Source organism: Anthonomus grandis, chromosome 1 (assembly GCF_022605725.1).
Source record: "Anthonomus grandis grandis chromosome 1, icAntGran1.3, whole genome shotgun sequence".
Taxonomy (NCBI): Eukaryota; Metazoa; Arthropoda; class Insecta; order Coleoptera; family Curculionidae; genus Anthonomus; species Anthonomus grandis.
This window is the reverse complement of record NC_065546.1, coordinates 39,351,167-39,378,955: the sequence shown is the minus strand read 5'-3', so window position 1 is coordinate 39,378,955 and position 27,789 is coordinate 39,351,167. Positions and strand designations below refer to the sequence as shown.

Below are 27,789 nucleotides of genomic sequence, written 5' to 3'. Positions count from 1 at the left end.
ACATTAAAGTAATTTTCAGAGACAAACCAAATATCATAATTTGTTAATTTTAAAACAAAAAAAGTTATAGAAGTGAATTGTCTACTTGCGGCACTCACTATATATAATAATATTCTGATACTCATTCACTTACTTAGGTATTTTTTTTATAGAAAATGCCTAAAGTAAGAGAGGACCTAAAATATAGCAAAAGTTATAATGAAGAAAACCTGCAAAAAGCTCTAGAAGAAATTAAAAATGGGTTACCAAAAAAAACAGCTGCTAAAAAATTTGGTATACCACGTGCCACCCTACAGTTCCGGTTAAGTAAAAAAATTTGTAAAACTGGTCATGGCCCTTCTGCAGTATTGACAAAGGAAGAAGAGAATGTCCTAGTTAAATGGGTAACAGAAAGTGTTCGAAAAGGTTTTCCTCAGCGAAAGGAGGACCTTCAGGCCAGTGTCAAAGCATTTTTGGAAAAAAATCCTAGGCCAAACCCTTGTAAGGATAATTATCCAGGTGACGGTTGGTACAAAAGTTTTTTAAAGCGTCATCCAGTTTTAACTGAAAGACAACCTGAACCAGTTACTACCGCCAGTGCTATAGTGAGCGAACAGGATATAAGGGGCTGGTTTGCTAAGATATTTTAAAGAAATAAATGTGATGGATCTATTGAACGATCCCTAAAGGGTTTTTAACTCTGACGAGACAAATTTTCAATTGTGTCCGAAAACAAAAAACGTTTTAGCTCCCATTAGTACACGAAAAGTTTATGAAGTAGATCGAGGTCAAGCAAAGTCAACGGTAACAGTTTTGTTCACTTTTTCGGCTGCAGGTGAAACCACTACTCCCATGATGGTATTTCCTTACAAAAGATTGCCAGCTGACATTACTACTAATATTCCAAGTGAATGGGGAATAGGCTGCTCTCCCAATGGTTGGATGAAAGCTGAGCTCTTTTATGAGTATATTGCCAATGTTTTCTACAGTAACCTTGTAAAAAAAAACTTAAAATTCCCTATCATTTTATTTGTAGATGGACATACTACTCATCTAACATACAAAGTTAGTGACCTTTGCACAAGGTTACAAATTATTTTAGTAGCTTTGTATCCAAACTCAACCAGGATTCTCCAACCTGCAGATGTTTCTGCATTTAAACCATTGAAAGATCTATGGAGAAAAGGAGTTTTAGCTTGGAGAAGCGAAAATCCTTCAATATCTCTTACTAAAAATAAAATCGCTCCTATTTTAAATGAAGCAATTTTGAAGGTAAAGCCAGAAGTAGTGATTCAAGGGTTTCGAGCTTGCAGCATTTATCCCTGGGATCCTTCAGCCATAGATTATTCTAAATGCTTGGGAAAGTCAAAAAGTCATAAGAAGAATCGCCCAAAATGTATGAAAAAAATAACCTTTCCTTTTTAAAATTCAAAGAAATTATTGGGGATCAAAAAATAGCTTTTTTGCAAAATTTAAATAATCCTCCAGAAGATAAAAATTTATGTGCCCTCTACAATATATACAAAGTGTTTATGCCAGATCATATTACTGCAGTATCACTAGAATCAAGAGAAGTTCCCGAAGAAATGCAACTGGAAGAATCTAATGAAATTCAGGATTACAGAGAATTAGAGAAGACAGATGAAAATAAAGACAGCATAGAAGTTAGAATGACAAGTCCTATAGAAATAAATGAAAATCATGCGAGTAATTTAAATGAACATAATGATAACGTCGAGGTGTTTAGCTTGGAGGATATTCCAATTATATTTTCTGCGTCTCCATCTAACGTTTTAATGGAAAAATCGATTTTTTCTCAAGAACTAAACACAACTGATAATGAGTTGGAAATAAATATAGATATCAATCAAGCATCTATAAAACAAAGTGAAGTTGGAAAACAAGTTACCACACCGATTGAAAAAGAAACTCCAAAAATAAAGAAATATTTTATGTGGCCGGAAACACCTGAAAGAAAGGGAAAGAGAAACTCTGAAAAACTACCTTTTGTGCTGACTTCGGAAGAATGGAAAAAAATTTAACTTAAAAAATTAAATAAAAAAAAATCGGAAGAAGAAGCTAAAGAAAACAGACAAAAAATAAGACTTGAAAAGGCTACATAGAAGAAAAATTAAAAAAAAAAACAAATCCTAAAAATAAAACAGGAAACCTTTCAAAAAAACCCAAGTCAAATATCATAAATAATGCAGCAGAAACGAGTGACAATTTTAAACCTCAGGTTGTGAAACCTGTATTAAATAAAATAAATGTTATCTCGAATATTCTATTAAATACCCCAAATAACAAACCAGGACATGTGAGGAACTTATTTCAAAGTGAAAAAGACGATGCAAGTGTTTTTGTTGAAAATGAAAAAAATGATTTTCCTGAGAATAAAAAAGTGTCTGTCGGTCTTTGTTATATCTGCACTTTTAATATAACGGAAGCAAAGGCTGGTATAAAATGTGCTATTTGTGTTAGACAATTTCACCCTCATTGTATAAGAAAACATAACAATATGCACCCGATAGTAAACAAATATATATGTAATGGCTGTATTAAAGAGTGTAATAATAAAAACCAGTAAGCTGTAATAAGACTGTTGTAATATACCAAAACTATATGTCTAAGTGGAATTTATTATATAATTAGCTGTAACACAATAATATTAAATTTGTGATTTTATAAATTTGCACTTTTCGGTTTCAATATTAAAATTTAAATAAAAATAAAGTAAACCCATGTAGGTATGTATACCTAGTTTTCATTGAAATCTCAAACCGTACATCAAGTGCCAATCACTATGTCCTGAGGTGCCAACGATATTTTTTATAGTGCCAATAACACAATGTTTGCACATACATATTTATATTTTGATAAAAATTGCTTTCTAATCTTATATTAATCATACTTTTACGATTTATTTAATTAAATATATTCCCAATACATATTTATTTATGATAGATATTTAAAAAACCCAATATAAAACTATTTATTATTTTATACGGAAAATAAAGTATCTCTTAAAGTGCCAATAACTGTACTGTTAACCCCATATAAATTCTAATAAGACAATAAATTTAAAAAATTAAAACAAGTTAAAATTAAACTTTTAAGGTAAATATTTGAAAAAAATAAAATAATACTTAAAAAAGCTGCACAAACCATAAATTTAAAGTATTTACTAAAATAAAGTTTTGGGAGACAATATTTTATCTTCTTTGGCCTCGAACGAATCTAGCGTTATGAGAAGCTTCATAAATATATATTATATTGTAAAATCAGGACATTATTTGTATATTAATTACATTAATTAATACCTACCTATTGGTACTTTCATTGGTCTGTTGATCAGCAAGAATGGTTTTTGATGTTCCCCTAAAAAATAAAAAAAAAAACAAACAATAAATCGAAATGCAATCACGTTAATTGCTGCTAAATCAAAATTCCATCGGCAGAACCAAGATCATCAAACAAAATAGAAACATTGATCTACTTTTAGAAATTAATTAAACCGCTTTTTACATGAATTGATACACGTGAGAAACTAATTATATTATACGCGCATTAATTAAGTTGTAACTGTAAACAAGGTCGCGTAAGACATTTGATGACAATTTTTTGTCTTATATTTTTAATATAAGGTGGATGGAATACTATAGCGGAAGATCATTTCCTAATTTCACTTTCTTTCGTAATTAAAAATTCGCCGTGTGGGTAGCTAAAATTAAGAATAGAATCGATTGGAGCGATGTAAACAAAAACCCGCCCATTGTTATAAGCTACTTAGGGATTTTGAAATAATTTTTTTTGGAACCATATAAGTAGCACCTGGTGTTATTACATTTTCAGTATCGTTAGTCAGGGCAAAACTAACCTAAAAATATTTTCTTAAGTATATTTTTGTATACCTTTATTTTATTAATTTACTAATTGGTGATCATACAGAGGATACAACCCAAAATAGTATCCACAATTTAAACTAACGTAATCTCATTTCAAATAAATATATACAATGGCTTCAAAAGCGTGTGTCTAAGTAACTTCAGTAACTCAACTTAATTAGGAAAACCTACATTAAAGTATTTTTAAGGCGTTTCCAACATAGTTTTGAGACATGCTTAAATAATTCAAACCTTTATAAAATTTACTGCTGCTTTTTGCTATCCTATATAACTGAAATTTATGAGATGAATTTGTGATTTATTAATAAGATTTTTAACCTGAGGTTAGCTTGAAGAATGTTAAAATTCAGAAGTTATGAAAAAAGATATAACGTTTCAGAAGAGGTTTGCATGGCAGATTCAACCAACATTATTAAAATATCCAGAGCTATTACACGGGGTTTGCCATATTTCTCGATAGCCTTGGTCTAAACATGCCTGACATGGGCCAACAGATCGCCAGTCAGTTAATTCGATCGATCCAAAGGCAGGCCCTTTTCGAAAATCATACTGACGGTCGCTAATGATCTTGATTGACCATCTCTACTACCTTGGAGAATGCTAGGGCTAAATCATTTGGACAATAGGGGAAGGCGGGGAGACTCTGGACACAGAGAGATTTTTGACACGTTCAAATTTCCGACTTAAAAATAACTGAATTTATTTTCTACGTCAGTACGCGTCGAGCGGCAATGAGCAAACGTCGATTTGTTTGTATTGTAAAAAATAAGAAAATAAAAATGTGATTTCTCGAATTTTGTCACTTGCCGTCTAATAATCTGCGAATAACTATAAAGTTTAATGATGTATATTTGATTGTCTGGTATTTAGATTTTATTATTGTAGTTAAGCCTTGTTTATTGATGTTATGTCGTTGTTTCATGGATTTAATTAGATGAATAGAATTTCGTTCATGTTCATTCATGTTGTGGAAGATGGAGAGATATGGTTTTAGAGGGTCTTCTTTAGATTGGTGCACCTCCTATCTATCGGGGCGTGTTTAAAGAGTTAATTTTGGTGGTCATTGCTCTGAAAAACTACAAACTACTACAGGGGTTTCTTAGGGTTCTGTACTGGAGCCGTTATTGTTTCTTCTTTATGTTAACGACCTTACTTTGCTTCCCATAAAAGGTAGGGTTACTATGTTTGCAGATGACACCATCATCATTTAGCATGCAAAACTTAACATTAACTAACTGAAAATCTCTTTGAATGCTAACTTTCTTAAGATTAGGGAATGGTGCAATACAAATCGACTTTGTTTCAATGAATTCTGTTACTATCAATGAGAAGCCGATCTCAAGACCACAGTGTTGCAGGTTTTGGGGACTAACAATTGATTGCAGACTCAAATTCCATAAACACATAATTATGGTGTGCAGTAGGGTGTCATCAGGGTGCTGTGGCCTTGGAATAATTTTTAGGAACTTAGATGTTTACATTGCAAAAAATGTTTATCATGCTCTTGTGAAGTCACATCTTCGCTATGGGATTTGTTTCTGGAGATCATGAGCCCACTTTCTCTTTAATACACTATTTGTTCTGCAAAAAACAGTAATTAGAGCCCTTTGGGAGTGAGGGTTTAAGTCGGGTATCTTGTCGGCATCTCCTTGTGCAAAATAGAATCCTGACCCTTTGTTGTAACTATGGTATTCAAAAAGCACCAGCCCGAAATTATAGGAGGCCGTTCATTTGGACCTCGTCTTACATAGACCCTTCGGTTGCCCATTCCACATTTAGCAAGTAAAAAAAAATCCAATTACCTTCCTTTTCATATAAGAAAACTTAACTCTTATATTACATTCAAAAACCATTGTTAGATTATTAGTTATCAAGCTTATCATACATTATACGAGTTTTTTACTGATGTATGTGTGATTTCAACAAAAAATTATTGTAACTCTACAGGGTGTTTCAGAACTATGGGATCAAACTTTTAGGGGTTGTTCAGTGTAACAGTAGAATCCATTTAAGTATAGGAATCCATGTCCGGAAATGTGTCACTACGCCACTACGGCCCTAAGACGCGTTTAAATATTGAAAAAATATGAATTACCTAAATAGGATCTGATGCATTTATTTTTACCTTTTGTATATGATACCATCACAACAATTGTTCAAAATGTCTTCCTCCAACCTCAATACACCGATTTAAACGCCGCACATCATTTCGGCGGACTACACTAAAAATTTGATCCTCGTTTTGAATGATTTCAAATACTGCTGTTATTCGTCCAATTAAGTCTAGCTCTGATTGTACTGGAGTTTCGTAGACTAAAGACTTTACATGTCCCTACAAGAAAAAATCGAGCGACGTTAAATCGGGTGACCTAGGAGGCCAAGAAACTGCTCCACCTCTGGCAATCCAACGGTGCCCAAACCGCTGAGCCAAATACTCGCGTACTTGTACAGCAAAGTGAGCCGGCACTCCATCATGCTGAAACCACATTTGCTGTCTAACGTTTAGTGGAACATTTTCAAGGAGCTCTGGGAGAACTTCCTCCAAGAAACGCAGATAAATAGGTCCTGTTAACCGTTCCGGTAGAAGGTATGGCCCAATTAAATAATCATCAACAATGCCTGCCCATACGTTGACAGACCAACGATTCTGATATTTTCTTGGAAAAATTGCATAAGGATTTTCTTCGTTCCAAACCTGGCTATTTCTGGCTATTCCTACTATTAAAAATACCGTCTCTTGTGAAAGAGGCTTCATCGGTCCATAAAACATATCGTAAAAAATTTGGTTGTGCAATGATGTGATTCAGAAGCCATCGACAAAATTGAACTCTAGGATGATAATCGGCTGCAGTCATACCTTGAACTTTCTGGAAGTGGTAAGGATGGAGTTGTTGCTCGTGTAGTACCCGCCAGACAGAAGCGTTACTCGAATTCATATTCTTAGCGACGTCACGTGTGCTATTTGATGGTTCATCGGTAACTCGCTGAAGCACCTCTTCTTCAAATTCGACCGTTCTTACGGTTCGAGCAACACCAGTATCATGCATCTTGGTCTTAAACATGCCCGTCTCAGCGAACCGCCGATGAACCGCAATAAACTTTTTGTATCCAGGATGCTGTCATTCGGGATAACGTTCATGATACAACCGCGATGCTGCTCGTACATTGCAGTTTTTTGCTCCGTATGCCAAATGCATATCCGCCAATTCTTGATTGGTAAAGTTTTCCATTAGCAATAAATGTTTAAAAATTGTAAACTATAAAATTTTTTAACATTTGTTGCTATGGTATCATGTACAAAACGTAAAAATAAATGCAGCAGATCCTATTTAGGTAACTAATGTTTTTTATAAATTTTAACGCGTCTTAAGGCCGTAGTGGCGTAGTGACGCATTTCCCGACATGGGTTCCTATACTCAAATGGATTTTTCTGTTGCACTGAACAACACCCAGAAGTTTGATCCCATAGTTCTGAAACACCCTGTATTTGCTTTCTGTTTTAATTACTAATGATTTAATAAGGCTTTGTCAGTAACTCTGTTTGAGGCAATAAAGCTACTTTTTCAATTTGAATTTGAATATATTAACTGGATTTATATTTAATTTTAATTTTTTTTAATGTACACTTTTTACCTTGGACACTGTTCAAAATCTCTGCAGTAAATTTTGATTCTTTTATATTTCTAGATTCAAAATGCCGTGAATATACAAATCGAGAAATTAACCTAGATTGTATGAAACAGGCAGTAATTGGCGTAATTAATATGTCTATATTATAATTTAATTAATATATTTCATAGAGATAATGCTAAAGAATATGGCATCACGAAGTCTTCCCTTGTCGGTTATGTAAAAAAAAACCAGAGAATTGGGAATAAATAATGTTGAATTTAGCCCAAATTGCCGAAAATATCAAGACTTTTCATCAAATATGGAGGATGCCTTGGAACCCTATTTATTAAAGTGTTCTGCAATGTTTACGGATTAATACCCAATGCAACACGATGATTTGCCTACGAATATGCCGTTCAGAACTCAATCCGTATCCATGAAATTTGAAAAGCAGAAAAAATAACGGGAAGAAATTTGTTTCTATGTTTTCTTAAGTGTAATCTTAAACTATCGATTAGAAAATCTGAGGTGACAACTTTGGCACGAATGACCAGCTTCAAATCTACCAATCTGAAGATCTTTCAGGATAAACTGGCCGAACTTGGCCTTTTTGAAGAGTTATAGCCAATAGAAAATAATTTGGCAGTTACTCATTTGAACCAATGCAGATTTTTAATTTGGATGAGATAAGGTTTTACTACAGGTACATTTAAATTGTCATAGTTGAAAATGTAACTTTATTACAGACTGGTATAATGACAGTTCAACAAGTTTTTAAAATTATCGGAAGAAAGAGTGAACATCAAGGCCAAGTCACATCTCGAGACAGAGGTAAACTTATACTACAAGTTGTAATTATTTCTGCTGCAGAAATTGCTTTTCTGCCAGTATGGATCTTTCCCAGACAACGCTATGATGAAGAAGGGATGATGAAGGAGGTTTTGGGCACTAAAACTTTAGGATTAGTCCATCCTAGCGGCTGGATGACAGAAAATAATTTTCTAAAGATGCTGAAACTCTTACAAAAAAATAGAAACTGTTTAGTGATAAACAAAATTTTGCTAATAATGGACAATCAAGATTCCCAGTTGTCGTTGCTTGGAATTGAGTATTGTCGAGCTGATGAAATCGCAATTCTAACTGTCGCTGAATTGTGAATTTAATTCGATGAAAAAACTGGACTGTATATTTATATAATTTTAGAAAACGACAGGAATCAAACGCACAATGAAAAAAAAAATTAAAAAGCACTTACATGTGGTTTTCCATTCCTGTCGCTGAGGTCCTGTCGCTGATATTGTCAATTTAGCACAAGCACCTTTAATTGTAGAGTCGTACATAGTACTTTATTGTATTAAGTGTAATTTTGAACTTTATTTGTGCATTGCATTATATAAGTTAAAAATCCCAACATTCGATAGTGCTATTTTATATGTATGTTCAAGCAGCTATTGCTTTTAGTACTCTCTGTCTTCGCGTACATCGTCGACGTGATGTTGTGTCTTACAGAATGCGCTGAGCGTTTAAATATAGAAATAAGAGACTGATTTACAAAACCGTATTTATCCTAATATGTTAAATTTATTACACAAATATATATTCATTAAAAATAAAAGAAAATTAACATTTCCAAACACTAACCTCGCCACCTTACACGTCCTATAAATTACAGCCGCTTGATAGGACCGTTTTCGGTACTTAATGTCCTCCGGTTATTTAATCAATGTATAAATTCGGGACTTTTTACGCATCCTGGACAAACTCCATCTATTTTCGATCTTCCGGTTATTGGTTTGGAATGTTGGGATTGGGTTGCAACAAACAAAAATATAAAATCTGATTTAAATAAACCGGTATTGTACCTTTTGATAAAGGTATCTTCAAAGAAGATGACTTTCGATCAGCTTACGTTACATATGGTGATAACTTCAATAGCGAAACGGGTGACATAGAAAATAAAGAACAAGTGGAATTAAAACAAATTGATAATAATTTGCCCTCAACTTGCCAAGGCATTTAAAGAATACGCCAGTGACAATAACTTCTAGTCATTACGAAAATGCTAGTCTAATATTTACTTCGAAGGACAATAGCGATAGCTCATGTAATAGTTCGGCGAAAAATATTTCTAGTCTTGAGAAGAATAATCAGGCATCAGCTTCACATTAGCTCACCTAATAAACCAACTGTAGTCAGTTTTAAGCTACAGTTGGTTTATGAGGTTTTTTAATATAAGCACTTTTGTTTAACCCCAAAATCCTACGCTCTTTTTCCAAAGCCGTAAAAGAAAAGAATCTGGTAAGGCAAGAAAGTGTGGCAAATGCATGATTACAACTGATACGTCAGAAAAAAATGAAATTAAGAGAAACAGGCTAAGAATAAATTTAAATTGAATAAAGTTAAATCAGTAAATAAAATAAGTAAAATTAATAAGAAATTATGTATAACTATGATATTCCTCAGATGATGAGTTCATTTTTGACAGTGATAATGAATAGATGAGTATACAATATTAAGGGACACCGTCTTTTTTAGAATATCAGTTCTACCCGCGCAAGTTTCAAGTATCCAGGGAAGGTACCTTTTCTATATAAAAGAGAAAATAGTTTGCATAAGGTTAATGTTAACACGACCGCACACTTTTTTATACTATTGGCGGTATTCGATCAGGGCTTATGTTAGTGTTCAAACCTTCGAGAACTTTTTCAAGATCTCTGTACCAGAAGACTATAGTAGTGTAGTGTGATCATCTGGCTCACCTTCTGCCTTTTCCATTGCAGTCATTGCAATCAAACCATCTTGCCAAGTCAATGGTGGAACCTTGGATTTATAGAAACTTTTATCAACTTCATTTACTAAAGACTAGAATGATCTTTGCTAAAAAATTAAGAAGTTTTCTTTGCAGGATCGATCGTGTGCTTGCACGCAACTCTCAAGATACCAAAGGTATAACGACTTACAGTGCTTGGCGCTATTTGCGAAAAGCAGCATTTTTGTTGTTGACTGTCTTGATGCAACTTTTATCGGAATCAATGGTTGCTACCTGAAGAGCATTTTAGGGTGTTTGGAATATACTAATAATATTGTACGAGTCGCGAGAAATAAATCCAGGAGGCTAGCAAAGTCCTGATTGATATGAATATTTAAAGCTTAAGCTCTTACAATGAAAGTGCAAATTCCTTAAACAACAAACTTAAGACGTTATCTTTAATCGGCTTGAAACCTTAACAATTTAACAGCCTGACAAATTAACCGAGAACAATATTTTCAAAAAAAAACATCTATTGTTACCAACTCGAAACCGTATTTCAACTCTATTTTGATACGATCTTTGCGGCCTCATTTAGAGAAAGGTGTTAAAAATCACATACAACACCGAGCGTTTAACTTTGCGTAACCACGGTGATATTTAATTTTTTTTTCTATGGTATTATTTTTATAACATATTTCGGCCCGTTGTTAACTATGCCATTCAAACGGGCCGAATTGTATAACGTTTAGAATTGATGGTTAAATAATAGTAATTTTCGTTAATATGGGCAAAACATACTATAATATGTTATGTAATTGTAACGGAAATATAACTGACGCTTCATTTAATATTTTTATTAATCAGAGGTTGATGAGAGTAACCCTGGTTTGAGAAGTTTAGGTCCTAAGGTTAACTTAGACTGAAGGAGCTATCATCTTTATCAGTGTACTTTACTCCAAATTTTACAATTTATTGTATACGTGTAAATTAATTTAAATCTCTTACAGCATAAAGATAGCTTAAAAAAGTCTAAAAGTTATCTTATCCAAAACATGTGAGAGATCTTTAAGACGCCGGGTATTTCCGGAAAAAAGACTTTAAGACGTCTTAAAGGGGTACGGATGTTACATAAACTACAATTTTTTTTATTATTCCATGTAAAAAGGAAGTACATTATTATCAGATTAAACTATATGCTATAAAGATACAAACTAAATAAGGAACTTCTTAATTTTTTTTTACGTTATATTATAGCTGTTTAACTTTTTTTGCCAAATATAGCTAAAAATATTTTTTGTTTGTTTTGGCATTAAACCTATTCCGATCATATACTCTTGTCAACCATAATGGAATTGCTATCTCTTATTCTTTATCTGTCTTTGCTAATATTATGTTAAGGCTTCTAATGCCTCTTATTTTTCTTTCTCACTTTCGAATTATAAAGAGCTTGCTCATTTGTAATTGTTAGTTTGGCGATTTTTGATATACAGTCATAGAACTATGAGCCTCCTACTAAAGAAAATTTAGTTACCTACAAAATAGATAATATACAGTGACCGCCTAAAGTTCCGCATAAATTCCATAAAAATTAGAGACATGATTTTTTGAGAAAACGCTCGGACCCGTCGATTTTTATTTTACGTTGTGCATTATTTCACATACATTTTTATATACAGGGTGAAACAAAAAAAAAGATTTTATCCTAATTTGTAAATAGACGTACTTACTTGCTTACTTGTTGATTAAATGTAAATATTCCTGAAACAGTTGATTTTGAGATAAGGTGTGTTTCACGAAACTTATTTCATATATATTTCATAAATTCAATTAAAAATATAGCATTCTATTTAACAAAATGACCGATGACGTCAATGAATCTTTTTTTTTTGTTCCACCCTGTATACAAAAATTTATGTGAAATAATGCGCAACTTAAAATAAAAATCGACGGGTCCGAGCGTTTTCTCAAAAAATCATGTCTCTAATTTTTATCGAATTTATGCGGAACTTTAGGCGGTCACTGTAAATAAAGTTATCTCGATTAAAATATAGAAACTTATTACATTATTAAAATTTGTAGTATTTTCGCATCAAAATTTAAAGGAACTAAATTTGAGTATGAATTAAAAAGTTGCTACTTTTCCCCAAATGCTTAACACTCATTCCATCAATATTTTGTGTATTCTGAGGATTGTGACGGTGGCACAATCCTCAGAATCAGAGCTAGAATTGTCTTTACTGGTTTGATTTTGCCCTTTATCCCTTTTAGCCTGCATGGTATAATTCTGCAAATAACTTCATTCATTTTTACTTAAACCTTTGAAGTTCACAATTCACTAAAATCGTACTTCAAATTGGATAAAGTTAAATTACAAAAATACACTAATATATAATACACTTAAATGTCAAATAATTCTTAATAAGTCACAAAAACAAGATTCTAAACAGTCAGAGCATGCGAAAGCGAGAAATAAAAAAAACATAGGTTAGGTTAGATTAAGTTTGAACATCAGAATGTATGTATCTTATTGGCGGATGTGGCTGTTTCACTTGTCAATTAGTAAGCATGAAAAAACGGTTAAAAATTACATCAGTGATGAGCAACTATTCTGAACAATTTAAAAAATAATGATTTTTTACGAATTGTCTTAATTGCGAGAATGAAACTATGTATTTATTAAATCTTATAATGTTTATAGCAGATATCTTAAAGAAATAACATATTGGACAGATTAAAGACATCTTTTACTGGTTTTAGGATATTGGTATGTTATTTAGATATAAATGAGACATCTTTAAATATGTCTTGTACTATATGAGATATAATCCCAGGAATATCTTGATTTTTATCACTGAGATCACTTTTATTCTTGGAGTCTGCAATGGCCAACTTTAAAAGAAATCATAAATAATAATAATAATAATAATAATAATAATAATAATAAATTTAATTGTATTAATTAAATACCCAAATAAAGAACAATATATATATAATTTGAATAAATATTAAATAGCTAAATATAAAAAATTGCCAAAAATAAAAGAAATAATTAAAAGTCTAAATTACGGGTTGAAGGTTAAATGTAAAAGATATTTCTTAAACTTTGATTTAAATGACTTCTGATCTAAAGTTGACAATTCAGTTGGTAGGTTATTGCAGAGTTTAATGGCATTATACGTAAAAGAACGTTGAAACATTGCAGTCGAATGACGAGGAAGTGTCATCCTCTCCGGAAATCGGATCACCTTGTGTGAACGTTTAAACGAGGAACACATTTATTCCGTAAAGTGGAGGGAAGAGAATGGTTTAATAAAACTAAAAAATTGCTCAAGTGTAACTCTCTGCGCCTCTCCATCCTCAACCAGTTAAGCTCTTTAAATGTGTGTGAAATGTGATCGTATTTTCGTAATCCAAATATTAGCCGTGAGCAAGCATTTTGAACTTTCTGAATACGATTTTTATCTGCAATGTCTTAGCAAGAACCATAAATAAAATCACAGTAGTTGAAGTTGGACAGGACCAGAGCATTTTTTTCAAATGAAAACTAAGAGCCTGACGACTATTATATAAAATATTCAATGATTAAAATGACTTCTGAATTAACAATTTAACATATTCACGAAAACCTCAACTCAGTATCCAGGACAATGCCTAAATTTTTTGCACAATCCATCTTGGGAATAGTAACATCATTTAATAAGATATTTAAATTATTTTTAAGAAAATCATTATTAGGTCCAAAAATCATAACATTTGATTTGATTAAATATACCCAAAAATGTAAAATATAAATGAAACTAGGATGGTCGTTGAGTAGGATTCGTCTTTTTTTCTATGTAAATAATGTGGGTTTCTATCCACATGATATCAATCTGTTCAATGTTAGAAAGCATTATTTATATTTATGATATGATATCTGCAATTCGAAGTTGAAAAACCAAAAATCATGGAAATAAGGACAGTTGTTTAAAATATATTCGTGAAAGGCCTATGAATATTGTTGTCACCATTGGATAAGAAAAATTCTTGCCATATATTTAACATTTACATCATGGTGTAGACGAAATTTACTTTGAATTACGTCCATACGTACCAATCAAAGATCGAATCGAAGTGAATAGAATAATTCATCTTATTATAATAACTTTTATTAATTAATAAATACAAATAAATACATAATATAATATATTCCAATCCAATAAAAACAAAAATAAATATTAACAAATATCACTGAAGCACACTAAGCCCTCATCTGTGATATATGATTACATTGTCTGATCTACATAATTATATCACGGTTAGATATTAATGGACTGAACGGGTAAATAAACTAAAGCCAGGTTTTAAAGTCGGATGCAGTGAATTATGAACATTTTAAAAAGCGGTTAGATCAAAGACTTCTCTACGTTTCAAAAATATCCAATTTTCGATTTTACATTTGAAAGACAGAAAACCTGTAACTAATCTTACATCATTTGAGCAGCATGTAATACAACTTGGATCAAAATATTTTAAGATTCCTTCGCCATGGGTCTTATAAGTTATTATTGGATATACTAAGTTGATTTGTCTAGTAGAGGAACTTTAATTGATCTTGTCTTTCTTAAAATATTTAGCAATTCTAGTAATAAAGCCGACGCAAAGCTAATAGGATTTTTTATATGTACTTTAATTATCTTTTTAATAATGTATATACTAGTAGACAATACCAGTAGATGATATGGGATAAACAAGTTTATCTAAAGTTGGCTTAAGGTTAGTTTTTCCTGCAATATCATCAGTAGCTTTTGGGGAGTAATTTCTCAATAAGGTTAATTAGTTAGGCTTATAATCTTTGAATTAAAATTGTTTATGTTTATTTAGAATAAAAAAGTGCTTACACGGTTTCCAAATTTAGATTTAAAATAACACCTTAATTAACCCAATTTATCCTAAAAAATCAAGCTATTTTTAAGATACTTTCTGTAATGACTCTCACTTGGGAGCTAGAGTTACATCAACCCCAACTTTTACAAAAGATTATTATAAACATAAATTATAGTAATCACCTTAGCCTTGAGTTAAGACTTTATTTAGTCCGCGGTTAAGCAAACCTGTAACTTAATATCGCGGTTTGTGGTTTGCTGTATTAAATAAATCTTAAAAAAATAAGTATTAATGTTATTGATCTTTCTAATTGGAAGCCCAAACTATTAAATAAATAAATTGTTAAAGATCAAATACGGTTACAGGAGAAAAGATCATAATATGGAACTAAAATCGTTGAATTAGCTTAGAAAAGTCCTTGGTTAGCTGCAAATCATAAGTCTAAAAGTTAAGAAAGCTTGGACTTGCTAGTTTAATGGCTCTGCTACGAGGCTATTTGCCAGCACGATTTGGAGATTCGGGAAAACCGTTGGGTATGTACCCTGTTCCCCGAATCGATAAATTTTCACAATTATTAATACCGAAATGCACGATGACGCTTCTCCCACGATGCATCCGGCCTGGTTACTAGCGTGAATAGGTTCATCGACCATTAGCAAAGGGCAGGAAAGGGCCTAGGAAAGCGTTCCAAAGGATAGAAAAGGAAAGAACGACCACGTGTTGACTTAGTGAAGGATGACGCGGAAGTGAGCTTGATACTTTCACTCAATTTAATTCTTAAAGGCACGTTATATCGAACGGCAAGGGGTAGGAAAGGGTTTAGGAAAAGAATCCCAAGAATAGGACAGGAAAAAGAACGACCACGTGTTGACTGGGTTAAGAATGACGCGGAAGTATTAAGAAAGCTTGAACTAAATTTCTTCCAAATATTAGGTTATGGTTTTAGTTGACATTATGTAAGCTAATCCAAAGTGTTAATTCTCGGTTAAGAGACCCTAAAAAATTGTCTTTTTTTCTGGTTTGTGCATTCATTATTTATTTATGTCTTATTTATCTATGCCTCCTGCGCTATAAAAACTAAGCGATTGGGTAAAAATACAAAAATAACTATTAAAAAGGAAAAAAGTAGCTTTGTTTGAGATCAAGAAAAAGTCTTCACATGCATAAAAAAATATAACAAATTATCCTTACAAATAATTGTCCAAAAACAATGATATAAAAAACCTGGAATTTTTTTTTTGATAAGATAGAAAAATATAAATAAAAAAATCAATACAACAATAATTATTGAAAACGTTCTATTTTTAAAATTTAAGTTTTTTGAAATACCTGAAAAAATAAAAAATACTTTGACTGTTTCGAAACAAAAAAAAGTCTATTTAAAAGCATAAAAAAATAAGATGCAATATACGCGCATAAATTAAAATTCCACCTTCAAATCTTCAATTGTGAAAAATTGTGTAAGGTTAGGAATGAGAACTCAACTGGCAACTTTGGATTAGCTTAAGGACTAAGTACTAACCTTGGGTCAAGAAGGATTAAATAAAATAGCAAAAAAGATAGAAATTAGGTTATAAACAAAAATATTATTACTTATTTGCATGTATGACATCCTTTAAAAAATTTAGGGATTTACTAACGCAATGCTAAAAAACTTGAATCAACTGTGTTTTTTCTCTTTTAATTCGCAAGTTAGTTAAATCTCAAAGTAAGCTGATTCATAATTAACAAATCAATACTAAAAAATATACGTTTTTCTGCTTATGGAACTGTTGCACAAATCTCCTTTTCACCTTTATCTGCTTACGATTTTTCTATTCCTGTGTTATAGTTTATTTTTATAACTTTAGATCTAATTAAGATAAGTTATAGAGTTTAGCATGTTGTCCATAGCCTGATCTTTGCAGAACTTGAAGATTTGCTATTTCTGCATAAAAAACATTTAAGTCTTAACTTTTCTCTGAAGTGTTATTCACTGATTATCAGGGCTAGCAAACCCGGCAATTCGCTTATCTTACATTAACCACGAACCACTCTAACCACATATTAATTCATTTTTTACAATCTAGGGCAATCATTTACACAACTAGTCTTACTCTTATTATTACTGACATTTAACCAATAATTTCCCTTAATCAAATGTTTTTAAACGAAAAAAATAGTAACTATAGGCTAGGCAAATGCAGTTATGCGATTTAAATAAGAAAATTTAACATTTAAAACTCCGAAACAATTAACCGGTTAATAACATGTATCGGTAACGTTGACCTTAACATATTTTTTTCACATTTCTGTATGCAGATTTTTACGGGCCAGATGAGGATTATAAAAAAAACGAACAAATCTATTAACTTTATCTGATGAATTATTTATTAATCAGTCTATTGTTTTTCTAAGTGGCTTATTTATTGAATCACCGTTAGTATGGCAGTGTATAGTACGGACGAAACATGCATTTTTTTTATTTAGATATTTTTTTATTCTAATGACTAAGGCATAATCAAGTGAGATAAAATCGGGTTAATTTTTTTTTTTAAATTGAGTTAAATTTATATTTTCTCTAAATAGAATCTTACCAATTAATAAATAAATCAGCATTTTATTAACAATTACCGAAATTAATTTCCTAATATCGAAAATTGTTATTTACATACCTAAAAACATCGCTAATCGTTCTGGTGAGAGGTGAGTTATGTTTTTTGATATATTGACACTTAATAGAAAATAACCACGGGAGGTCAAATCGGTTATGTATTCGGTTATGCCCACAGCATAAATTAAACTAGGAAATAACATTGATTCGAAAGTCTTATTGTATCAAAGTGATCAATTTTTCTTATTTGCTGCTAAGAAAAAAATATGTTTTTCTTATATTGTGGACTTTCTCTAATTTCTTAAAAAAAACGGGATAAAAAAACTAAACATTATCAGCAGTTATTTAAGCACATTGCAATATGCCATATGCATACAAATCATCGTGTAAAACTGCTTTCCATTGAATCGTAAACAATTTTATTGTAAAATTGTATGAATGAAAGAAAGTGCTATTATGATTTTTATATTTCCTGATTTTTGGCGATAACATATTTTCACTTTTTTTATATTTTTGTTATTAATTTTTAAGAATAAAAAGTTTAATATATTAAACAAAAAAAAAACTAATATTATTAATTATAAATAATACTGACATAATCAGTTGGCCAAAATAGTGCACCAACAACTTTTGCCATCAAGAAGGGTCTCCTGAAAAAAGACACTTTACCATATTATATATACACACATCAAAATGGTCTAGGGAATACATACAAATATGTTAATATTTTTGAGAAGATTGGAAAACAGATAATTATTGCAATTTCTTTACATTATTCGAATAAAATAACAATATAATTATTAACTTTTCTTTGTAGATTATAATTTAATCATAATTTAGGGCTCAAATAAAAATAAAGAACAAAATCCCATTTATTACCGTTTATTAAAAAAAAATTATAAAAATAAAAATTTACCAAATACAAAGTAAACTAGTAGCCAGATGGTCCACCTCTATTATTAATAACACTTTGGCATCGCCTAGTCATACTTAAAATTAAATTATTAATTAATTCTTGGGGCAACTCCTCCCAAACATGTGTCACAGCAAGACGAAGCTCCAGAGCGCTTTGAAAAAAGTCAAATCGTTGAAAAAGTTGCCTTTTTAACCAATCCCAAACATGATCAATTGGATTAAGGTCCGGTGAGGTAGAGGGCCAGGGTAGAAGATTGATTTGATTTTCCTCAATAGCGATTCGTACAAGCCGTGCTCGATGTGGTGGGGCATTATCTTGTTGCAACAATGAATTTAGGCCCATTTCGCGTAAATATGGAACAATTACAGCAGTAGTATATTATCCCTATAACTTATTCCAGTCATTGTATTTTCCACAAAAATGAGGTTCGTTTTTCCGTCAAGTCTAATGCCACCCCAAAACATTAGTGATCCACCACGTTGCCTTACTACTTCCCGGGCATGACGCAAACGACTTTCATTTCCTTCCTCTCTCCAGACACGAATTCTACCAGAATCAGGATAAAATGAAAATCGAGACTCATCCGTAAAAAGAACTGTGGCCCATCTTTCTTGATTCCAATTAACATGTTCTTGGCACCACGTTAATCTTGCACCTCGATTTCCTAAAGTTAACCGAGGAACCCTTAAGGATCTTCTGGCATGAAGTCCTCTCTCATGCAAACGGTTTCTAATAGTTCGACCTGAAACCTCGACGTTATGCACTCGTGAGAGCTGCTGAACCAAAACAGAGGCTGTTACCGTGGGATTTCTTTGAGTTTGCAAAGTTATAAAACGGTCTTGGGCAGGTGTGGTAACGCGCGACGGGCCTTGATGCCGTTCTCTAACATCATTTGTTTCTCTATATCTTGTCCACAAACGGTTAATTACACTGAGAAATGTATCCGAAGCTCTTGCAACGTCTCTTTGACTTGTTCCTGCCTCAAGCATTCCGACTGCTCTTAGCATTTCCTCTCGAGTTAAATGTCGTCTTTCCATTTTTATTGAATAAAAACTAAATCACAATTGTTCGGTTGGAACCACAAAAAATGCGATATTGCGTTAGAATTTAAAAATTATAATCTGCGTTATTTCGACAAAATGTGCAAGTAGCAAAAAACGCTGTTCTGGCACAGCATAAAGAAACCAGCAGTCTCACTCCGCTCGAAAATGTAAGCGAACTAATAGCATCCTTAGCCATGCCGCAGCCATGTTCTCCGGATGCCGAGCTCACTGTTTATCGAACTGTGTTCATAGGTGTATCGCCTAGTTCAGCGCCGTACTTAGTGACTATTTTAATAGCATTTTTACAAAGCGTAGCGTTTTTTATAAAAACTTTTGTATTAAAAGACGGGTATGTCAAAAATTATTAATGAACCAAAATAATTGACTTTGCCAAAGTTTTTAATAGCTGCAAATTTGGCTGTATGGCTTAAATAACATAATTAAGCATCAATTAAAGTTGCAGCAATGTAATATTTATTTTTTTTGATTTTTAAGGACATTATTTATATTTCTGCCATTTTAACAGTGTTGCCATATTTAAAAGAGTTGCAAAATTGTATACTTTTACTTTAGTTGGTACTTAATAATATAACAAAAATTCGCAGATGTTAGAATTGTTTTGAATTGTTGCCAACTATTTGTCTTTATTTATTGGCCTAAGAGTTTCTATTTGTTTTGAAATATTACTTTATTTGTATAATTAGTTATCCTTAAACTACTATGTAGTCAGATGTTAATCTAAAAGCGTTACTATACAGGGTGTTAATTAAGTATGTACCATAAATTATTTAACAGGCGATTGTTTGAGTAATTTTAAGACAAAAAGTTCATATGAACATAGGTCCGCAAGTTCTCTGGCGGTGTTATTTATAACATTAAGGAGCTAATTTACCCCTAACATGATTAAATTTATTAGGTCCAGTGTAATCTCGAACGGGACCTGAAGAAATATTTGTGGCAAAAAAATTGGGGCACCTCAATTTTATGCCATTTTTAATATGTTATTTGATTTACTCAAATACAGATACAACTTTTTCGTATCTCGCTTATTTTTCGAGAAAAAAAAAGTCCACTTAATTGCATATCCCTGGATCACTCAAGGAATTTGGGGAAAAGTTTCATTTGGAATTTATTATTAACTAAGCAAGATATGAAAAAAATTCAAGAGGCAGAAAAGTTTTATTTGTATAATCCACAGAACATAATAAAAATTGCACAAAAGTCAGTGGCATATATTTTAGTTGTTGTTAAATTTTAACACCCTGTATATTGAGAACGAAGAATTTCTGGAAATATGTTTATATGAACTTTTTGTTTTAAAATTACTCAAAGAATGGTCTCTTAAATTTATGGTACATACCTAATTAACTTCCTGCACGTATTCTTCTATATCGTCGTTGTTAGATGTAGAAATGCGATGTTTATTTTTGTTTAAATATTTTGTTAATGTATGAACTTTATTTATATTAAAAAATCAATATTTGTACTATGTAGGTATTTTTATTTTACAAGATAATAACATCTAAAAAAATGTTTAAGTCCGGCTCTAGCCAAGGCAAAAGCCGCGTGGACCGTAGCGAGTGTCAGCGGCATCCCTACTATAAGCAAAAATGCCTCGCCTGCGTTAGTACACATGCACCGAATTCGCTTATTCAAGCCAATGTATTTTTATTGAAGTGCGACTGCTGGTTTCTTTATGCTGTGGTTCTGGCATGATTTTTTGTACCCAAATATTTATTTTACTTCGTTGGTATCTTAATATTAAAGGTAGTATCTATTCCGTATGAAAATACAAATATATAAAAATTTATAAGGCGAAAAAAACTATTTTTCTAAGTGTTCCTTAGACCATTTTGATGTGTATATGAGCCACAAACAGTACTGGATTTGGCGGATTGCGTACTATATTGGGATAGGCCTATAATGACAGATAGGATGGTTGACTATAACAAACTGTATATTATGGATATAAAGAAGAAGGAAAAACTAGGTATGATCATCCATATAGCAATCTCACTTTCTCATAATATTATCTAGACTGAGAGTGAGTAAGAAGAAAGACACAGAAGTATGAGAATCTGGAATATGCTTTAAAGAACACGTGGAAATTTAAACAAGTACTTTTTTCTTCTTTTGATGCAAATGCAAAAATAACAATGAATCATCTACTCTACTGTGGTGACCTAAAGATCACAGCTAAAAATTACAAAAACAAACGTTAAAAATTACAAAAACTACAAATTAAGGGAACTACTCAAGATCGTAAAGCGCTGGCAAAATGCGCAAAGAGCGAGAAAGGAAACTACACATTAAAGGAACACATTGAACTGAATAAGACAGATAACATTAGATCACTGAACTATCTGGTTATGTACAAATATCTACGTATCAAGGAATATAACACCGATTAATAAAAGCTAAATTAAAGAAAGAATATTACAGACGCATAAGAGCAATATTCAAAACTGACCGCAAAATATAAGATTACTTATTTCCTCGTCGCGCCTCTAAACTACAGCATCGACATAATAAAAAAGACCTTACATGGCGAACTACTCCTTGCGAATACGTTAAGTAAGACCCAGGACAAGAAGGGGGCAGAGTTATGACAAATCTCGAAACCATCTATAGCATTGCCAAAGGGGTACGCTCGAATTACTAAAACTGAGAGAGAAAGACAAAAACAGGTTGGCTCTTATTTAAGACTCACGAATGAATTTTATACAAATAGAGTCAAAAACATAAAACAGAGGATGAAGAAAGGAATAACGGAAAAACTATTAACAAAATAGAAAATCAAACCTTTATGCGGCCAAATACCGATGGAAGCACACAAAGAAATCGTCAATCAGAGTTAGACATGGATGTGGTTTGTAAAATCAAATATTAAAGCAGAAGCTGAATCACTGATTCTTCTCAACACCAAGCTCAAGCAGCGGATATGGGTGAAAATCCTGAAAACTGGCAATGACCTAAAATGTATATTTTGCTGGGTTTGCAGTGTGGCAACATATTATTTAATATCCGGTTGCCCTATAATGGCCAAAATATACCTTCACTGACCTTACAAAGTGGAAAATCAACTACATTGGAACATCGGTGAACACTATAACATCAAAGTAAAAAACAAGTTGTACAAATGCGAACCACATCCACGACAATGTAGTCAACAGCCCAGCCTTAACAATTATATGGTATGCGAAAATTTATACAGACAGAAAAATGAAAGTTATCAAATTCGATCTGGTACTGAAAGATGAAAAAGCAAAACAATGTTTTATTATAGACCTTGTCATCTCTATTTATATAACACAGAAAAAGTCAGAGAACAGCTTACATACAAAGTTCTACAAATTGAATTGCAAGGAATGTAGAATGTGCAGACTAAAGTCATCCCAGTAAAATTCCCTGAAAAACATAATCCCCTGAGTATGCAAAAAGCAGTAGGGCTGGATACAGCATATATACAACGAAAAGTCTTACAACACTGGTTGTGGAAACTACCATCAAACAAAATTTGATGTTACCAACGTTTAGAATAATTTGGTCTAAAAAAGGCTAACTGAAGCCCAGTAATAATTAATACTAATCCTTTATCAGCCAATCACATAATAAAAATAATAAATCAATTATAAAATAGTACTTACTGAATGTTGATTTTGTGGTTTTATTTCTAATATGAACAAGTGGCAAATTGTGACATACCCACTAATCGTCTTTAAAACAGGTAGAGTTATGATGAGGTATGCTAAAATTTCCAATTGTTCTTGTAGTTGTTGAGATATTAGACTAAAATTGCATATTTTAGGTAAATATATATATTGTCCCTTTTGACCAATATATATACCAGTGACTGAATGATTTATTTACTTGAGTCCCAAAAATGTCTAAACAATTGATTACTTATATTGACTGGACAAAAAAAATATATCAACTTACAAAATTTTACAATCAGAACCTTACTGATGTGTCATAAGAAAGCACAGAAGCTGTTAAAAACTTTTAACTGAGGGTCTTGATTTGCTTAACTGGAATAAAATGTTAAAACGGTAGTGACCCCAAGAAACCATTATTTGTTTTTATTTTCTGATAAAGAACAAAAATAAGTTGTTTCGCAGCTTATCTGACACCAGACCTGCATAATTACCACCGCCCGAGAACACCCATCCGATATTAACTTAACCTCATAATCTGATTTCAAGCAGGAAATATCAGCATATTGATACAATAGACTAGTCTGTCAATATGCCAGATAGGGTTTCCAACCCTCCGGATTTAGGCGGGAGGCTTCCGCTTTTTTACTTGAACTTCCGATTCCCGCGACCTTAAACAAATCTCCCGCTTTTCGGAAAGTAAAAATACATACGGGATTTTTTCCACGTTCTTTCTATTAGCTCATAACTATTTTCTTGAGGTTGATAATATGGATTTTTCTAACAGGGGTGACGTGTTGACGAAGATGATGAAGAAAAATTCTGCTGTTTGAGACAAATAATTCAAATCAAGAAAAGGTTCGACCTAATAATAATAATAATAATAATAATAATAATAATAATAATAATAATAATAATAATAATAATAATAATAATAATAATCCATCAGTGTGTATTAATTCAGCATGTAATTGTAAAGAGGAAATAAAGGTCATGTTTCAGCTACCCTCAGAATAAGGAACTACCTTGGATATTGTACTTATAATTAAAAAAAAAATTGCGAACCGCATTATAAACTGTACGAATAGCATGCATACCCTACATACATGAGTAACCAAAAAGAAAAAGATCTAAATTATCCTACCTTACTTAATATTTACTAATAAAAGGCAGGAAAGGGGGAACGATAGGGACAGGTATATTGACTATATTTCTGTTGTAGACTCTTATAGTAGAAAAAAATACATATAAAAATTTATATTTCCAAACGCGCGCCAGATACGAATAAGGAATCCTGACATAAAAGAGAGCAGAACCAGGGCTACAAATTTACCAGAGATGTCAGTATTAACAAGAAATAACATAAATTAATACACTAAATATTATTTTGTTTAAATGAAAGAACCATTTTTATTGATTTTTTAAAAGCCGATGTAGATTTGGAAAAATCCCAAATTTTGTATTTATTAATTTTGGACACAATATTGTAAGAATGAATTTTTACAAATTTCTTTCTTATGTAAAGGTATAGACAAAAGGTCATGTCTGCGAATATTTATATTGTAAACGTCAGTACGTTTAAATTTCATTATTTTGTAAAAAAACATATGAAATGCAACTCTCGGTGATTTAACATATTAAGCCACTTAAGATCAACTAATTTATGTGATACCCTTTCCCTATATCTAATTCCACAAATAAACCTTATGCACGAGTTCTGTAATTTTCGAATTTTTGCAGAGTCAGTGCAGTCTAAAAATGGTCCATATACTGTTTCTGCATAATTAAAATAGGATAGAATTAATAAGTCGCATAAAATTTTTTTTGTTTCTTTTGACAAATAAGATCTATGCTTGTAAAGTTTTTTTAGCATTGAAAATCCTTTCTTAAGACAACTTTTAATGTGATCTATGAACTTTAGACTAACGTCTATCAGTAGGCCTAGATTTTTAGTTGAAACATGCAAAGGGATAAGTTCTCCATTAAGAATTAGTTGGACATAATCCAAAACCGCCCTTCTGCTATTATCACTACAAAATAACATTGCCACGCTCTTGCTTGGATTTAATTTAAGAGAGTGATCCGTCGAGACTCTATTTACTAGAGCAATGTCAGCATTCAAATAAAAATTAGTTCTTTCAACATTACTAGCATTAAATGACAAATATAATTGTGAGTCGTTCGCGTAAAGGTCGTATTTACAGAATTGCAATTTATCCATAAAAGCCGACGTAAAAATGCTGTACAATAAAGGACCAATAATATAAAAAGTGATAACGATAAAATTAATTTAGTAACTGTAGTATTAAAACCAAAATAATGTAAAATATTAATCAAAAGTTCGTGATTTAGCCTATCAATTGCTTTAGAGTAATCAAGCAGTGTTAAAATCATTGTCCAAACTGGCGACAACCTCATCGGTGACGTCAGTAAGAGCGGTAACACAGCTAAATCCCTTTCGAAATCCCGACTGTTATATATAATATTCTTATCAGTAACAAAAAAAACTAAATGGAATGTAAAGTTTAATAATGAGTCAAGCCAAACTTATTCTGGGATTGTTAGGGGAAAATGTGATTCATAAGTTAAATGTACGATTAGTAAATTGCATATTACAATAAATCACGGCGGAGAAAACGGTATTTATTTATTTATTTATTTATTTATTTATTTATTTACACCACTCCACAGAATAAATTCCAATTAATGAGTGGGAAAATTACAACAATAAATTACAAAACATAGGTATCTTAAGAAAATTAAAAAGAATACAATATTATCAATAATTACAAGCAAATGGTATTAAAAGAAATATAGACAAAGTAAATTAAAAGTAAAACATCTAGGAAAAGTGTACTCTTTTAACTTCCGACAAACTGCAATTAAAGATGTCACACTGATCCAGAACAGAGTCATGTATGTTACATGCTCTGCGCAGAGGAGAAAATTTACAAATGTTGGTTCTAGGTCTTGATAGGTAAAAAGTTGATGTATTCCTTGCTGATATGCGAGGCACATGAAAATTTAGTTGTTGCAATAGATCTGGTGAATCAATAATATTATTTACCAACTTAAATAAAAATTGCAAATCAGCGGATTTTCTCCGATCCTCCAGCAAAGCAAACGAAAATCTTTCCAATAAACGCTGATGTGGGAAACCAATTTCTGGGTACACTCCGTCACTCTTGTACCAAAGATATTTGAGAAATTTTCGTTGAATATTTTCAAGTTCATGAATATGATTTGTATAATATGGTGTCCAAACTTGGGATGCATATTCCAATATTGATCTGACATAAGAAAAGTACAGGATTTTTAGACTAAGAACATTATTAAAATTTTGCGAGTTCCTGATGATATATCCCAACATTCTATAACTGCGCTTGACAATATCTAAAATATGCAGTTGAAAAGAGAAAGAGCTGTCAAAGATCACCCCTAAATCTCTAAATTCAGTTGATCTAGGCAGAATAACATCATCTATGGTATAGTTGTAAGTAATGAAGTTTTTTCTTTAAGCCAAATGAGACAACATTACATTTAGCCGCATTAAGGGGTAGATTATTATTTTTACACCATGTATTCAAAAGACTTAAATTATTTTGTAGCTGCTCACAATCCAAAATAGAGTCAATTCTAATATATAGTTTTATGTCATCTGCGTACAGCAGGCTATTAACATCAAGTTGGTCAGATATTGTATTAATGAATGAGTTGAAAAGAAGTGGTCCCAGAATTGAGCCCTGTGGGACTCCGGAAGTGGCAACTATCTGCACCGAACCACGACCAAAACATTCCACGTGTTGTGGTCGCTCGGTAAGATAGGACTGTAAAAGATTTGACAAAGAAGAAGAAAATCCATAATATAGGTCGAAATTATTAATGAGAATGTTGTGGTCTAGTCGGTCAAATGCTTTTGAAAAGTCTGTATAAATGACATCGACTTAAGAGTTTGCATTTATTGATTCGGTGATATATTCTGTAAGAGAAATCAAATTTGTAGTGGTAGATCTACCTTTCATGAATCCATGTTGTCGAGTATTTATAAGACTCCCCACTTTAGGATATAAAGCAGAATGAAGTGCGCGCTCAAAACATTTGGAGAAGTTATTTATTATTGTGATAGGCCGGTAATTTTCAACCATGTTTTTGTCATTCTTTTTATGTATGGGAACAATTTTAGACGACTTCCAAAGATCAGGAAAACATTCTTGTTTAAGGGCCAAGTTAAAAAGAATTGTTAATGGTTTTGCAAAAACATGTCTACAGTCTGATAAAAGAAATGCGGGTATTTTGTCAGGTCCAACTATCGGTGTGGGTTTTATAGTTTTTAAAGCACTTAATACCTCGTTTTCAGTAAATCTAGTTATGGTTATGCACTACGGGTACGGTGTCTGAATATTATTAGAGTTAGAGGCTTGAGGTGAATCAAAAGTCGTGTATGAGCTCCGAAAGAAAGCTGCAAATGCA

General features: G+C 32.0%; 1 protein-coding gene across 3 annotated transcripts in view; it reads right to left on the bottom strand.

Annotated features, from left to right (window-relative positions):
• The window catches only part of LOC126750254 (angiopoietin-2), a 204,456-nt gene that overhangs the window by 141,912 nt on the left and 34,755 nt on the right, over positions 1–27,789 (bottom strand). For all 3 annotated transcript variants that reach the window (XM_050459814.1, XM_050459820.1, XM_050459828.1), the window contains one exon: positions 3,304–3,357. In XM_050459814.1, coding sequence (XP_050315771.1) covers positions 3,304–3,357 — 54 coding nt within the window. The remainder of the gene's footprint in view (positions 1–3,303; positions 3,358–27,789) is intronic.